The 17734-nt window shown below is 39.0% G+C and overlaps 1 protein-coding gene across 3 annotated transcripts in view; it reads right to left on the bottom strand.

Moving 5' to 3' along the window:
* The window catches only part of dnmbp (dynamin binding protein), a 60214-nt gene that overhangs the window by 14981 nt on the left and 27499 nt on the right, over window positions 1–17734 (bottom strand). Inside the window, exon 1 of one of the 3 annotated variants that reach the window (XM_074662887.1) lies at window positions 11937–13755. The exons of the other annotated variants lie outside the window; for them this stretch is intronic. Coding sequence (XP_074518988.1) covers window positions 11937–13599 — 1663 coding nt within the window. The 5' untranslated portion in view covers window positions 13600–13755. Of the gene's footprint in view, window positions 1–11936; window positions 13756–17734 lie in introns of those variants that run through there. 3 annotated transcript variants of the gene reach the window in all.

Raw genomic sequence — 17734 nt, 5'->3', positions numbered from 1 at the left:
ACCAAATCAATGCTGCTGAAGGCGGATGTTGATTTATAAAGATCTGATTTGCCTGAGATGCAGTCTCCCGGCGTTGTGCTGACAGATGAGGGTGACGTCACCTCTGCTCTTGAACAGATGCTGTCAGAGGCTAATGAAGTTAACTCTGCTTACCCTCATGTTACCCCCTGCAAATACCAGCATGCTCCACTACACAAAACCAAAACAACTACAGCATCACAGCGTTTTTACAAAGCTGCTGAAACTTGACTAACTCCTGACTCGTGAGTTTGTTGAGCTGGGATGAAATTTAATTTAGCTGCAAAGATCTTCAGAAACACTTTAAAGCGATCAAACGTTTTGGGCTACGTGTTTGATTTCTGGGCCACCTGCCTTTTGCCTGCCAGCCTGACCTCTTTCCTCCCTCTTTCTCTGTCTGTCTGTCTCTCTTCACGTGACTTGGCTAAAGCTCGGCTCAGAGGAGCTTTTCTCACTGTTTGCACAGTGTCTCCCCGCAGCACCCGCCAGCCAACACGAGAGCATTTCCCCCGCTGATGAGAAAGTAGTCCACTAATGGGGTTTCAGAAGTCATACACCACACAAAAGGGGGACGCAAAACAAAAGACCCCAGACTTTAATTGGAATCAAATCAGCTTATTCCCACGTTTGATCTTCGGCACGCACACACAACATCATCATATGCTCCACTTCACACGCTATCCGTCTGAAACCAACCTGTTGAGAGTGCATGACCAGAAACTGACCTACTTCTGCTGAATTCCACTTTCATTGTTTTTTGAAGTACTGTGAAGAGCAAACAGACATCCTGCACCCTCAAACAGCCTGAAACTACCTTTAAAATGTTACAGAGTACGAAATTTTGAAGAAATATCGCAGGAATACCGACACTCACAATCACAGCTGTGCATGAACATAGAAGCAACTCATCAAGGTGTCAAACTGGATCTGCATGTCACTCGAACCAGCAGAGACAGGAAACACCCACATAACAATCACTCATGCCAACTAAATCACACACCTGTGAGTGGATGCCAACAATCAGAGACACTAATCACTCAGAGCAAACAACCACCTGCTGCTGAAAGCCTCGCTGTGGTCACACGCCAGAGGATACAAGTCTAGGTTTAACAAGTGCGCAATCAACAGTTAAACATGTTACACAGCTGATTTGTTGAAACACAGTTACCAACTACTGATTAAACCTGAATCTACGGCACTTTTTTTTGCAACAAGTATGAGCATGAAGTTCATTTTGACACATGTGCTGCTCAGTTAGTGTGACATGAATTTAAGCCTCTACTGCTGGATACGCTGCGTATGAGGACAAAGAAGAGCAGAGTTCATCACTCAGCAGGGGGCTCAGAAACACAGCAGCATGAGGGTCAGTCAATGAGCCTCATTCAAACACTGACCTGGATACACACATACTGAAGAGAGTGAGGATAAAAACAAAGTGAGGGTCTACATATTCTGCTAAAATATAAATATTAATAAAGTTGCAGGGCCAGTTATTGAAAATGGGTTCTGACTGATTGGCACAATGGTGAACTTCAAGATCTGAAATCTAAGCAAGTGTTGATCACATTTTCAATTAAAATGTCCTACAAGACTCAAAATGAGTGAAATTCATCTGAAAAATTATTAAATAAGATGAAAACGGTATTTTTGCACATTTTTCTATGACAAGTTTTTAGACATTACAGCCTTTGGCATCGTTAGTCCTAAGACAAAAGTGATCCTCCACTTTTTCTTTCATCCATATTTTGGTTGATATTTTGTGTATGTTGCAGTACTTTTTGAGAGTTTTGATTCATGTGTTGAAATGGCCGTGTCTCTGCCTCTTTTTAAATCCCTCCTTAAGACCCACCTTTTCTCCCTGGCCTTTTATGCACAGTAGCTGGCGATTGTATTATTATTATTTATTTTTATTTTATTTTGATTGCTTCTTCTGCATTTTTCTTTTTTTTAATTTATTTTAATTTGTTTTATGTCTTTTTAAATTGTTCCTTGTCTTTGAAAATTCATTTTACTTATGTTTATCTAATCTTTTATCATGTGTTTTATTTATCCTCCTGCACAGCACTTTGTTTCAACTATGGTTGTTTTTTAAAGTGCTTCACAAATAAAGTTGGATTGGATTGGATTGGAAATAAAAATAAAACAACTTCTAAAGACTTGTGTTTTCTCTTAATTTTGTCTGACAAAGATGGACTACAATGCAAAAACCAAATCTAAAAAAGCTTTGTGGGGGGGTTTTGTTTCTGAAAAAAGCTCTTCTTATTAGACTTAATAGGAGCCATATTTACCTTAAAAATTCACAACAAATCTTATTTCAAGATATTAAAAGACAAAAATAAACCCTGACATACTTGAAAAGAGTGAAATTAATCTGCCAAACAATTGTTTCTTTTTCAGAAATTTGCCAAGTAAAATTTTCCTTCCAATCAGCAGATTTATTTACTCTTTCAAAACAATTTGCTCATCATTTCTGTCCTCTAATATTTTGAAATTCGACAAATTTTCTGGACTTCTCAGGTAAATGAAGCTAATATTCAGTCTAAAAAGACATTGTTTCACAAAAATAAGACAATTTTTTGCTTAGATTTCAGTTTTGCTGTGTAGGTTATCCTTTTCTGACAAAATTTAAGGTGGAACAAAGCACATTTAACATGAGGCTAAAACTAGCAAAAAAAAACGGCACAAAAACTGTAAAACATGATCAAAAATGTAAGACAGAAAAAGTGGAGGATCACTTTTCTCACATGAAAAAAAATAAATTTAAGTCGTCAAAAGCTCCAATGTGACCTTACTTTAGGAAATGTAGCACCAAAACCTTAAAAATGAGCCTTCTTCCAAAGTGTTCTGAAAAATGTTGAAGAAATGTTGTAAATCAAAGCTTTTTTTAAAAATCCAAAGTGACATTTTTAAAGATGGAACCAGAAAAAATAAAAATGTAGGAAGCTCAGCTTCAGTCAGACAATCTGTAAGCGGTTTCTAGTTTCAACATTGTTTGATTGCTGATGCTACACCTTATGAATCATGTTCAACACCAAGCTGAGAGATTAAAAATACACAGCAGACTGGAATTCTGGGACAGCACAGCAGTCAAAACAGGGAGTGGATCAGATGGCACAATAAAATGACGTGAGCGGACGACATTTCACAACACTTGACACATCTTAATCATACATACTGGGTGTATGATCGCAGCCATGGTCACTGTACAGGTCAATAAAGATTTCAAGAGAAACAAAGGTGAGGAAATTATGAGGTGTAATTGAATAACAGCTTGGGAGGAACTCAGGCTTAAAGTTTCATGAAGATTAATGAGGCAGTGACTTTACCTCAGCCCCTTTTAATTCAATTAATGATCACATTTGAGTCGAGTGCTTAAATTTACATCTAGTTAAGACTCGAAGCTTTTTAAATGTAAAGATGTCTGCTGTTTAAGATTTTTTTTAAATATACAAATACTAAAAAAATCCTCTTCCAATCCCAGCTGTAAAACACAAAACTAAGAGGCCAAGAAGGAGAGAAGTGAAGATGAGATTTCACCCACCTGCTGCTTGCAACTTTCTTCAAACCACTTCAAAAAACAAGCGCATCCCCCCCTAACACAGCCACACACACACAGAGCCACACACACAGTGCTTCACACAATGACACCCATTCTGTGATAGTCCATTGTCAACCTGAAGTCCGGCTCCTGAGCCCTGCAGAGGGCCGAGCGTCTCGCTGCAAAAACTCCATTCCAGACCTCCAATTACCATGAGAATGTATGAGAGCCCACCACCATTAAACACACACACTCTCAGAGAGAAAACACACAGATAGAGGGGAGGGAGACCACTGTGGCTGAAGGAAAACCTGGAGCTGGACTCATCACAGCATGCTATGCAGGAAAGTAATACTAAAACTATATGAATTCTTGTTTGTTGACCATTTAAAACAACAGATTATGATTAAAAATGAAGATCAGTTTAAATTAAAGGCAACACCAAAAAAAAAAACACAGTTCTTCAGACTGACTCCTTCACTGGAGGATCTTCTATCATTTCTCTATCTGGTATGTTCCACCTCCACCCAGAATTGTTAGTTTTGTTTCAGCTGTGGGAGGCTCTGCTCATTTCTTTGTGCAATGCTTTGTGGGAGAATATTGTATGGCAGCCACACACACAGAGTTAAGAACGCATTTTGCCGTTATTCAAGCAAAGAGAGTAGCAGAAAATCAGTATGTTGTTGGGAATCAGGACAACTTAACAGCTGAAAGCACAAAGCTTGGTGACTTATTTCTAAAAAGAAAAAGTTTCAACATGATGGAAAGCTTTGTTCTTTCTCACAGTTATTCATAAATGCACATATATATGGCTTAAAACATTTTTAAGGTAAGATAAGATATACTCATATTAGTCCCATAGGGGGAAATTCCACAATTTTAATTATTATTATTATTATTATTATTATTATTATTATTATTATTATTATTATTTATTATTATTATTATTATTATTATTATTATTATTATCATTATTATTATTATTTTCTAATTGTTTTTAAAAATTATTATTATTATATGTATATATTTTTATTTAATTTTTATTTTTCACAATTTTACCTCAAATTAACTGCAACATCTTACCCAGTTTTACTTTTGAAGGTCAATTTATCCTTTTTTTTTAAAACCACTTTAATTGACTTTTAACACGTTTGCATATACATTTTGGTTGTAGAGGTGGCCATGCTCCATATATTAAAAAAAGAGATGCCTTCAATATTTGGCACCAGAAAGAGCTGATATGGAGGATGTTAAAGTGGAATCACTTGGTCCAGTTCTGTGATGAATCTACTCCATGTTTCACAATCTCCCAACACCAAATCAGGCTCCTCCTCTGACAGGCTGATATCTATCAAAATAATCATCCAACTCATCCTTCCAAGTTTTTCATGCACGCAGGGATAATTTTTCACTCTTTTGCACACTTTAAAAGCCACACAAGTAAACTCAAAACATTCTTTGTCACACTCTTCTCTTGGTTCAAGTTCTGATTTCTTTGTGATCCACATGCTACAAAGCCACTCAAAGTTAAAAGTTTGTCCTGCCCAGAGTCAGGTCAGACACAATCAGCTCTGTGTGTGTGTGTGTGTGTGATCTGCTCCAAAGTTCACAGCAGAGCACACTCACCATGGCAACACGAATAGCAGGGGGGGACCTCCTCATATGAAGCCAAGTTTTGGAAGGCAGGGAGCGGCTTTGCTGAGAAGATCACGTGTGCGTGTCTGCGTGAGTGTTTGGTTGGGATATGCTGGTGAATAAGTTCATACAAGCTGTCGAACAGAATGTCAACACTCAGCAGCAGTATTTACCTGACGACCCGCAGGCTGTGGCTTGTGTTTAAAACTGGATATATTAGAAAAAGGATCCATGGTTTAGGAAGAAGGCTTAAAAACAAGTCAGTACAAGACTTTCTAAGGTTCTGAAACTGCATCATTTCAACATGATATCTGTTTCTCTGAGAAAAAAAAATTGTAAGACTTAATCTTGAAATTTTAGCTTTTTGGGGCTTTTGCATGCGATTAAGATGCAATGTAAGATTTTAAAGTAAAATAACTGTTTCTTCCTGGTAAAAAAAAAAGATATATATATATACTTTCTGTTTAGAAAAGGAACTTTTGCCTATCCAGATTTGCACCAGCTGCTGCACCAGGAAGAGGCAGATAGAATAGAAAAACAAACCATCTTGTTTATCTCTGCTGGGGTCAAATGTCAAGAGGTCACATTCCTTCTCTTGGCACAATCTCACAGCAACCTTTATGGACCATTGTTGGGAACCCCTAGTAATTATGTCCCACCATTCAAATCGCACCAATCATTACAAGAACAGGACTTGTAATGAGACATGTAGCATTCACATTGTGATTTTCCTCCCCTGTGTTTTGTGTCCATCACAAGATGAAACTCCTCTCCTTCCAAGGCAGCTGACGGCTAATTAAAAAGTTCAATGAACAAGTTCCTGCAACGCTGCATAACAAATTAGACTCAAACTGCAATCAGTGGCTTCATCAGAATTTCTAATATGGTTTCATCTCTCAAGCAAACACTGTCCAATTAGCTCAAGAGACCATCAGTTTTGCATATGTGCAGAAAGAGCCTCAGGAGGATCTAAAGACATCATTTCAGGGAGCTATTCATTCAAATAGCTCTGCTGTGTTCGCGCTCATGGAAAAGGAGGGGACAATGGGTGTGCTGGGTCCTGCAGGTGCTTTGGTGAGAAAACTTCCAACCATATTTTAATCATCTTAAATCCAAAAACAGAGGAAAAACTGCTAATTTTAGCACGTGTCGCTGTTAGCTTACAAATTCAAGCTCTGTTACATAAGGGATTTTTGCTGTCAAATCTGTGTGGGAAACATTTCCGTCTTCCAGTGTGAGAAATGCTCTCAACTGTGAGATGACTGCGTTGGCAGCATTGCATCTGTTGCTTAATGTAAGACAAGTAACAACAAAGATCCGCCTGAAGGCTCTGTGAGTTTTCCCACAGAAATATACCAACAAGGGTTAAAGTTTTCTGTGCACTGCACTCAACAACAAAGGGCGGTGTGACAAAATGCTGTTCCTTCCAAAACTGTAAGCCAGGAAAGTCAGAATCCTAACGTCACACATTAATAAGAGCATTAACCAACCGTCTTAACATTTTAAAACCAATAGGGCCACATTTCCTGATACTACAAATTCAACATTTTTTTCATTTCATTTTTTGTTTTACAAAAGTGACATAATCCCTGTGTGAACATGAACATGAAGAATTAGTCCCCTGAACTAATGTCACTGTAGCTTAAATCAACACCTTGTCACCTGTGACACTATGTAAACATGAGATAAAACAGCTCCAGGAGGCCCAACAACAAGGTAACATTTAAATATGCTCTGTGTTTTTTTTTTAAGTGGGTCAATTAGACTGTGGTTCACCAACACTAAAAACTGTCTCAAGCTTAATGAATGAGCTCAGATACAATGACTGTTTCATCGTTTGTGTGAATGTAACTTCTTTTTCTACAGGGAAAAATTGTAATTAGTACTCCCATAATAAATGCCAACTATACATCCTGGCTCTTTGACTACTGCTTCTGTCTCTAGATGCCTAAAATAGAAAAACTGCACTCATGCATTCACATCTACACTATCCTCTACTAATTTTGTTCCTATGTGTGTCTAGGGATCCTATGTGTAACCATAGTTTGCACATAAGATCAGCTGTTAGCAGCCAGTAGAGTGCTGATGCTAACCGGTGCTAGGCCCTTTATCCCCCATGAGCTAAGGAAAGAGGCGAGGCGCGTAACACCATACACTAACACCACATGGGAAGGATTTTACCTGCTATGGGAAAACAGGACAAAGGAAAGTGAGACTGAACAGACTGGTGAAGAAGGCCAGCTCAGTTCTGGGCTACCCTCTGAACCCTTAATATTTTCATTTTTTCAAAGTCACTCTTAAGATATTATACTACTTGATATATTCTTATTATAATGTTTTTCACTTGTTTTCTGCTGTAACTGTAAATTTCCCTGTTGTGGGATAACAGTGTAGTGACGATATGTATGCCTGTAAGAACCATAGTGGTGTAAAAAAAAACATAATCTGTTTTTTTAGATCAATTCAAAGATCAATTATCCAATATCATCAGTGTAAAATAGATAAGTACGACATTTTAAAGGGTCTTTTGTTTTGAAATTCTGATATCTTATGGTAATAGTTTGTCACTTTTTCTGTTCTGTTCTGATTGTAACGTTATCCACATACTTGCTGAAAAAGTGTTTTGATTTATATTTTTTTTAAAAGTTTTTTACCCAATGCATCCTAGATTGGAAGCAAGACTAAAAATACTAAAAATAGACTACAAAATGGAGATGAGGTCAGTATTAATGATACGAGACAATCAACAAATTATTAAACTAGATTACACACGATGATCATCGGCAGAGATTATGATTATAATTAATCCACGGACACGCTAAATCAGATTTTGCAAACAGTTTCATTTTTGTCGCTTGGGAAACTTCAGATCAGCGTTGTCAGAAGATTTGAGATCTTGTCAGAAGATTTTCTGTCTTAACTCCTAAACCCCCCAACCCAGCTCACCTCAGCCCCCCTGCCCACCAATGGCAACAAGTGCTCAAGGATTACAGGCAACGAGACGGCATACGCTGCCAGATCATAGCAGGATGACGACACGATACTCACACATGGACACTCAAACACTGCACATACAGCAGACGGCATTTTTTCCTAAGTGTAGCGCTACTTTTTTAAGAAAGGAAGGTGTTTTCTTGCTACATCAGGGTTTATTTGTCCAAAGTTGAACTTAAACTGCTCTGGCATCAAAAAAGGAATTAGAATTAAAAATAATAGAAAACTGTACATAACTATTCAAGCTGCATGCATGTCCAGGATAATGACTGGCAGCAGCTATTCACTAGCTGAGGACTTGTCAGAATTAAAGAAAGGTCTTATATCTAATACAGGATTAGGAGGCGAAACAAAGGCCTCTAACAGCGTTAAGGGTCATCTCAGAAGCCTGGTCCATCACCTCAATGTCACTCAGTCCCAGCGTAAGCCCAATAAGCACTGCAACAAGATTGTCTATAATGTTTTTAGCCATGCAATCAAATGCTTTAGTCAGGGCAAACCCCTGACAGAGCTGAAACAGTTTAACAAGATTAAAGGCTGACAAGACACTGCAGAGCCAAGTGTGCATGTGTGTGTGTGCGTGTGTGTGTGTGATGTGAAAAATGGCGTCATCTCTCAAATAAGCCTTATAGAGCCTCGATTGCACAGAGACATGATAACACACACACACACACACACCCACACACACACACACACACACACTGACACACACATCCTGCAGGGAAGGAGTCAGGCTTGTGCCGGCCACCTCCTGGCACCAGACAGACCCCCGCCATCCACTCACCATGCTGACGCTAGGGATTAATACTTGGACTCCTGAAAAGGCTGTGTGGTGGAGGTCAGTGTGTATGTCCGTGCACGTTTGACCAGCGCGTGTGTGTGTTTCTAGGTAACTGGGGGAGGGGACATGGGGCGCCACCTGCTTCTTTTCAGACACAATAAAGTCGGACAGAAGAGTGCTCTCTCTTTCCTCGACTCCTCAGGAAACACATTCACACACATGCACACCTATTCTGGGATGTTTAGTTCCTTTTGTTGCAGACTATGAATGTTTATGGGTGAACCAAAGTGACCTCTAATTAGCCTTACACCCCCAATGGTCTGACTATTCTTTCTTCAATCTGTCCAGGCTGCAAGTTTAAACTGTTCCAACAGTTAATAGACGACAACATCAATCATGGGCAGGAATTCATAACGTCTAAGGAAACTTCTTCATTTGAAATTTGTGTATTTGGCTTTGCTATATGTGTGCTTTACTTGCTTTAGGACTTCACGGCTGATTATGACACAGGAGAAAATTAACATGCAAAACTCAAAACAAGCAAAAGTTCCTAACAGTAGCTTTTAAAAATGTGTTAAAACACATTAACTTCACCAAAGTCAGCATTAAAACTTCAAAATGACAAAATAGAAACAGTGTTTTGCTATCTCAACCTTGAATTTGATATAAAACCCAAAGCATAGTTAATAAGGCAAAATTCAGTCAACTGACTTAGAACTTGGCAACTTGGAGGAACTTGTGCTAAGGGATTTGTCTTTACAGTTGACTGCTGATACAAACTATTAATATTTTTAATACTGTAAGCCCAAAACAACGGTCACATTTTGTTTCCAGGCTGCGGCACAGCAACAGTCAGAAACCAAGTCTTTAGTCCTGGTTAAAAGCTGCAGCCACAACGCTAAGATATGTCAACAACTGAATGTAAACAAACACCATATGTAGCCCAGTTTGGTGGCAGAATTGATCAAGAAAATTGAACTTAAGTTCTTTGTAGGCTGTGTGTGGTTAAATAAGCATATAACTAGAGCAAAGGTCTTCAGCCTGCGGCTCTGGAGCCTCATGCAGCTCTTTGACTCCTTTGCAGTGGCTCATTGTAGCTTTGAAATAATACTATTAAAACAAATAAATTTTAATTTTGGTACTGCGGGTATTGATGATTAAAGACACTGACACTAGAGAAAATCATACATAATATGAATGTTTAATATAATAAATATTTAATATAAAAATAATAATAATTCAATATGTATGCTTGATGAGTGGCAAGGCATTACCAAACAACAAAAATGGTTGGTTGAGCTATTTTTCAAATATTTTTGTTATGAAATTCAAGTATTGTTTCAAAATTTTTGAAATTTTTCCAAATCCTGGAACTTTTTAGTTGTTTTCAATTGCAGCATTTTTTAAATCCAAATATTTAAAATTGGGTAATTAAAAAATATAACAAAATTGTTTGACAATTTTCCAATTTTTTAAAGATAATACAAAAAAGTAAAATTTGCAACTTTCTGAATTTTAAATTCTTTGGTAAATTTTTGAAAATTTCAGGCCAATTTTTAAAATGTGAAGTTTTTCAAAGTTTTCCTTTTTTGGGCTATAACCAAAATTTGTTGTGAAATATTGTTTGCAATTTTTTTTCAATTTTTCCAATTTTTTGAAATTTCTGAATATTTGAAATTTGAGCTTTTTTTAAAAACCCAATTATTTATAATTTGGTAATTTTTTTTGAAATAACAAAATTGTGTCACATTTTGGAATTTTTTCTTAAATTTCAAATATAAAAAATAATAATTTTTCAACTTTATAAATTTCCAAATATTTTTGCAAATTATTGCAAATTTTAAAATGTCAAGTTTTTAAAAGTTTTGCTTTTTTTTTTAAATTCAAATAATTTAAAAATAAAAAAGACTTAAACTATGTATATTTTTTTTACCCTGAAGTGTCTTTTTTTTGTTAAGATATTGTGGCTTCTGAATGACTTAAATCCAGGTGAGCTGAGGCCAAACGGCTCCTACTAAAGTAAAGGTTGCAGACCCCTGAACTAGAGCAGTGTGAATAGGCATGTTGATTCTCACCTGCAAGAAAGACTAAAGGGGGGTGCCAGCCTTAGCCACACAGCATTCTGAGTTGGTTTTATTTACCTGCAGACTCTGATCCTCAATGAACTGCTTAATTTTGGCTGTTTTCTGAAGCAACACTTAAAAGTAAGTCAGAATTCAAAATTCTGTTTAAATGGTGAGGAAATTAGCCACTTTAAAGAATCTCTAGCTGTGATATCTAAGCTTTAATCTGTAGGTTGTAATACACTATTTATATCCAAAACATACTGGAAGATATCACTAAAACAAAACAACTTTCAGCACACTGAAGTCTACTTTTGAAAAGTGAATTTTCTTAGAAAAACAACTTTAACACTGGAAGGCAGAAACTGCACCGACTAGTTTTGGGAACACATAGCATCAGTGATGCAAAGTTGAGCAGCAAACAAGAAAACTGCAGAGAGCAGATTGAAAGACTGACAGAGACAACAAAAACCAAGAGGCCACAAAACTCGTTCTGCAGGTTCTTACGCCTACAAATACCTGACAGCTCACTTTCCTGTGTGATAGGTGATACTGACTCATACACACACGCTGTAAGGAAGTGAGTCTGGCTAGTCAGCACTTTAAAGCCCCCAGCTTTGATTAGAAGATCACCTTTGGAGGTCATCAATGATACAGCATGAGACTCAATAGACTGTCACTCTCTGCTCTGTTTATCTCCAGGGGTTGGAAGGAGAAAGACGGTGCAAACTGCATCTTACGTTGCATGAAGTGGTTTCTACCTGAGTCTCTCATCATACCATGAATGGAAGAGTTGTCTAGTGGTCTGAATCTTTCATTTTTTAGAGTTGGTCACACAAACTTAAAATACCACATATAATGCACATCTGGAATACTTTCTCTCACATGATAGTCTCCTTATGTTTACCTTGTTTTTGTTTCCTCGTGGTGGCAAATTGGGAGTTTCGAAGTGAGCTAGGGGCCGTCTTCCTGTAGAAGCTGTTCCGATCTAGCGAACCAACATACACAGGTTTGCGCCGCCGCTTGGAACCCGCGCTTCCAGCACCCGACTCGTATCCTTTTTCGGGCTCTTCATTGTGCTGGTATATCACGGGATCCTCAAAAGAGTGCATTTCCCTGAGCGCCAACTTCTGGTTCTGCTGCTCAACCCATTTCTCACAGTGTGTTTTGTGAGGGTATTCCTCAATTTGAGAGTCAATGGACATCGAGCGTAAACTTCGATACCGGTCTCTCGGGTTGGTTTGGGAACGATCCCCTTCTCTGGAGTCGTAGTGGTCCTCTTTCTTCTGGCTGTAGTGGTCCACATTCCTTCGCTCATAGTGCTCCCTTGCTTTGTACTGGTCCCTCCTCCTGTGGTCGTCATCTCTTCTGTCATCACCTGTATCCCTGTACCTGTTATAGTGGTTTCTCTCCTTATAACCACTGTACTCGTCCTGTTCAGAGTCGTACTGGCCCCTTCCTTTGCTGGAGTAAGTCTCCTCACGCCTTCGCTCATAGACATCCCTGTCTTTGTAGTTGTTCTCCCTGCGTTCATACTGGTCTTCTGCATAGCGGTCCTTGCGCTTTCGCTCTTCATCGTACCGGTCCTCCTCTCTGCGCTGGTAGTACTCCTTTTCTCTGTAACGTTGACTCTCTCTTGAGTCGTAATAATCCCGATCATGGTCATAGTGGCGATCACTGTCCCTGTAATCGTCTCTGCGAGCATATCTGTGATCATAATAGTCTTCGTACTCACTGCTATAACTGTCCTGTTCTCTGAGATCATGTTTACCAGGTCTCCTGTTGTCATACTGTTGTTGTGCTCTGTCATCATAATGTTCGTTGTACTTCCTTTCATAGTGATCCCTGTATCTGTATTTGTCTCTATGGTCATACTCCTCCAAGTCTCTGGGACTCCTATGCTCATACCGGTCAGCATCATGGTCATTTTCTCTTACCCAGTCATCCCTTCTTCTTCGCTCTTCATCCAACTTTTCTTGGGTTCTGAAACCATTGTAGTCTTTTTCTTTTGGCACTCTCCTGTGACCCTGTGGTGTGTGATCCTCAGGGCCCTGGTAAAAAATATTTTTGCCTTTCCACTCAGATATCCTCACATCCAGGTGACCATCCTCCGAACCTGGGTGGAAGTAAACGTCATGTCCTGGAGGCCTCTCAGCTTGGTGGCACACATTACTGGGTCTCATTTGGGCTTGGTTGTCCCACTGTACGGGCCACGGAGCTTGCATATGCACTTGAGGTGGCATTGGCACACCCCCAGGAACCATCATGCCACCATGAGCTGGCATAGGAACTGGAACTGGGTCACCAGGACTTGCTACCATGACTGGTCCCTGTGGGTGTCCGGGAGGAACTCCTCCATACCCGGGATATCCAACCTGTTGCTGCTGAAGCTGTAGCTGGTGTAGTTGTTGGATATGTTGCAGATGGGCCATCCTCTCCCTCTCTCTGGCCCACCCGGCATCCCCCAGCTCCTCCACGCTCTTCCCTCTTCTTACAGGGGGACCAGTTGCATAGTTCCAATCCACTGGACCAAACATGACTGGGTTGCCGTAAACCACCGGGCTTTTCATGGCTGTTTAAATCAGCTAACCCAGTGCTGATTCAGTTTCTCGTTCAACGTGGCGTATTTCCTCTTTCCAAAGTCCTACATTCCATAACAAAGCGCTGTGGGAGCCTCCACCTGTCAGGCATATTGTCTGCAACTCTCCCACTTGTTTTCTCTGTCTCCTCTCCTCTGCCTCAGCAGGACTGCCCGGCCCAAGCACCTCCCAGCCCTGAGTGTAACCTAATCGTACCCTCCCAGCAGCTATCCCGGCGAATCAGGGAGGGAGAGGGGGAGCAGGGTTAGAGAAGGCGGGGCCTCCTTGGGTTAATGATTCAGCCGAGTCACATGAGTGGAGGATTAGCCCAACAGCCCCTCCCATCATTTCAATTGGCTTGTCGCTCTGTTTGCAGGAAAACAATCTGCCTGGAGATTTTCTTTTCTTTGATCAAAAATGAAGATTAAAGCCTGCTTTTGAGAGGACGACCAACTTTTGAAATGTTTTCTTTCACTTCCACAAACAAATCTCTGTTCATTCCTGTATCCTGTACTCTTTGTTTGCAATTTCCTGTGAATTTTACTACCATGACCAACAGGTCCTAAGTGCAGCCTGTAGTGATGAATAATCCTCTTTCCTGCCTGTGTTTACAACCAGCTCTAACTTTCATATTCTAACTTTGAGCACTTGTCCAAAGGTTGTAGCTGTTGTGGGTAAACTGAAACTGAGGATGTTTATCAGCTCTACTCCACTCTTCAACACAAGGAGGAGAAATCACGCCTACATGTGAATGCGTCCATGTGATGTTGGGTGTCTTTTGTAATTTTTCAACAGAGAACAGCCAGCTTGGAAACAAAAAAATCTGACTACAGTATCATTATTTTTCAGAGTGTTTTACTAAACGTGCAGGGGGAAAGATTTTTGAGAGCACACGGCCTGATTAGGCAAGAGCAGCCACCGAGAAAGTAGCTGCTGGTTGTGCACAATGAGCTATTGTTGAAGACTGTCCCAACTCTCAGAGGAGACACAATCTTTCAGTGTGAGAAAAAACCCGAGCCTATTCATAAAGCCGGGTATAATATATCCCTCCCCCCTGTGACTCCCCCGTGAAAGGGGCAGGCTCTGAAGCAACAGGTTTAAAGGGCTTACATCCTCACTCATACAGGAGATAAACACAGCCACTAAGAAACCGATGTTGAAAGTAAATTTGATTTTTAAGGTTTGTTAGTTGCTGGAACTTAATCATTAAATAAATAAATCTCAGAATTGTTTTAATTTCAAAGTTAGATTAAGTTTCTGGCTTAAGAAAAAATATGTTGAGTTACAGACTTCTATAACTCTTCTCACAAATCAGGAAATGAAGGGTTTCACAGAAAAAAAAATCTTAAAAATGACCCTTTAATAATTCCACAATCTAAGTTAAATCCTAAAATTTGATTTCCAGCTTAAAGAAAATGATGACTCCTTTATTTTCTTCATAAAATTTGCCACAATTGCTTTATTTTTAAAGGCTAAGCATCAGCCACCAATGCATCTAACATTGTACACAGACTCTCAGAATCACAGGGCAACTCTGACCACAGAAATTGAACATAGACTTTGTTCCCCTCTTGCATAAGACTGTTTAATTATCAGTGTTAAACATCTCAGCTTTCAGTCACAGAACACAACCGAAACTGCTTTTGTGTACGCGCGTCCACTGTAGGAATGTAAAATACAACATTCCTCCCAGCAGCCGTGTTGCCTTATGTAAATGAAGCTCCCAGGCGCCTGATCAACAAATAGAGCATCAAGTCAAAACTGATGTGATTTTAAGGACTACGGTCATGTGACTCGCTGTCCTCAGCCCAGAAGTCGCCCACTGAGGGAAACCTGAAGCTGAAACAGATCCTCAAAACAGCGTTTAATGGACAAAGCTGTGGTGTCACTGAAGCTGACGGAGGCCTTTAATGGTGGGTTTAAAGGAGCGGAAGAGGGTGAAGGTCAAAGAGCTTTAACAAGAGAAAAGGGACACGCTGAGATGATGGGGACAGAAAGATGCACTCATGTGTAAGAAGAACCAGACCCATTACATTTACAGAGGGGAGGAGAAGACCGCTGTTGCGGGTTCAACTAATTCAATTTCTCTGTGGCTGACATTCAGCGGATATTTGTGTTTAAGTCATTGAAAATCAGAGAGGCTGGATTATTTTTCCACTTCAATTTTAAAACTGTAACAGTTTCCTTTACTATAGCTATGAAAAACCCACTACTATGGTTTTCCATAAGTACTTTTAATACTCTTTTGTATGACAATTCAGCTTCTCTTAATTCTTATGGGTTCAGATTAGACATGCAACCATCAATCGATCGATGCCGATTTCCTTAATTTTGGGGGATTGGTGATCGGCCCATCCTTACATATTAAACTGATCTAATAAGAGATAGACCGATTATCAGCCGAGCTGATTATCATCGGCTGATTTTAATCTGACGGCCGATATGGAACCCATTCAAAACTGTGTAGTTTTGGCTCTGATGCTTCTCTGCACAGAGCATCTCCCTGTCTACACTATGGAAGCCCTAGATGGTCATTTAAAAATCAGTCATGTTAAACCAAACAGAAAGTTAATTGAACTGCATTACATGCCTGTAAAAGGCAGCACAAACTAAATTATGTCCAGCTTTATTACAGTTAGATAGAAATTTAGGAAAACTTTATTTACTGTAGAAAAAGTTTTCATTTAACTCTATAAAGCATGCTGCTAAGCCTGGGAGCTGTTTAATAGCTCCCAGGCTAATGCTTGAAGGCATTAAATGCAGTTAAGTGTTGAAGTTTGTATTGTTCAAAATATTTTACGACAATATTTTCACTTTGACTGCAAATGAATATCGGCTTCAAATATCGGTTATCAGCCTCCTTGCCTACTAAGATTGGTATTGGCCCCAAAAAATCCATATCGGTCTATCCCTTGATCTTATATACCCCCGGGAAGGTCTGACAGCCAGCCATTGTTGCTTTTTGCTCTGAGACCCTAAACTCAGGACACTTAATTGGTTGTTTAAATTAAAACGTAAAGATTTTATTGTTTCACATTTTCAATAAAATAAGATAGCTCTGTAATACTGCAGCAAAACATATTCTTAAAAGTGTGTTGTCCAATTTCAATAGAGCTACATTATTAACCTAAATATAATCCATGTGAATTAAGAAATAACATCAAAAACTAAGGTTAAAATTGAAAGCAGTGACTAAAAACAGCTGCAAGTCTAATTTGCTCAAGTTTCTTAAAACTGTTTGTTGCTGCACTAGTTTGAAAAGATATTTCTGACCAGAAACTGGGAAAGAACTATAAGAGTGTTTTGCACTGCACACATTAGCAATGACTGGACACTTGAAATTGAAATTGAACAATAAAAGCTGTTAGTGTTTCAGTTTTGATTGAATTGTATCCTTGCTACATGATTTAAATAATGATACTCAAAGTGCAATCATCATTTAAATCATGTGTTTGCACTTTTGTCAGATGAAGCGACGTATGATATTTAAACAAAGCTGATTTGATCATGTTAAATAAACATCTAAATCTTTAAATAAACATTGTTTTGGTGTCATAACTTTACTGTACAAACTCAGATATTACAGTCTTTTTTCCTCATTGTCAGTGAAATATCTTAAACTCAGTAAATAGACTTTAGTTTGTATCACAAAAGCTCTATTTACGAAGAGACAATAGATGGCACTAAGGCATTTTGTTTTTTCTACTAGGTTGCAATGCTTACTTTAAGATACCTGCCAAGAAAGTTTTGTCTTTTTTATAACTGATAAATTATACAAATCCACAGCTCTGTTTTGTTGCAGTGCATATCCTTCAGACAAACAGCAACACACAGGAAACAGCCCGACTTTCTTATCTCCATCCCCCATGTCACACTCCAACTCGCGCATTTAGAAAACCGGTCTCGCTAGTATGTACTGAGTAATATTTGAACCTTCCACAAAAAAAAAGAAGCTGTGTCAAAGTATCTGTCCTGATCAGTCTGAATGTTATGGTGGATCTTTCTGTTTCATTTGTTAGCACAGTTTGTTTGAGCATGGTCCTCAGTCAGGATTCAGCATCCAGTTGTTATTCACTGGGAAGGAGTCGAGTGTGGGTTTTTTTTTTTCTCCACTGCCTCCATGTTG

The sequence above is a fragment of the Halichoeres trimaculatus genome, unplaced genomic scaffold (assembly GCF_033239565.1).
Source record: "Halichoeres trimaculatus isolate MK-OKI-2021-1 unplaced genomic scaffold, fHalTri1.1 fHalTri1_scaffold_23, whole genome shotgun sequence".
Lineage (NCBI taxonomy): Eukaryota > Metazoa > Chordata > Actinopteri > Labriformes > Labridae > Halichoeres > Halichoeres trimaculatus.
Note: the sequence above shows the minus strand (reverse complement) of the source record. Positions and strands in the feature narration are given on the sequence as shown.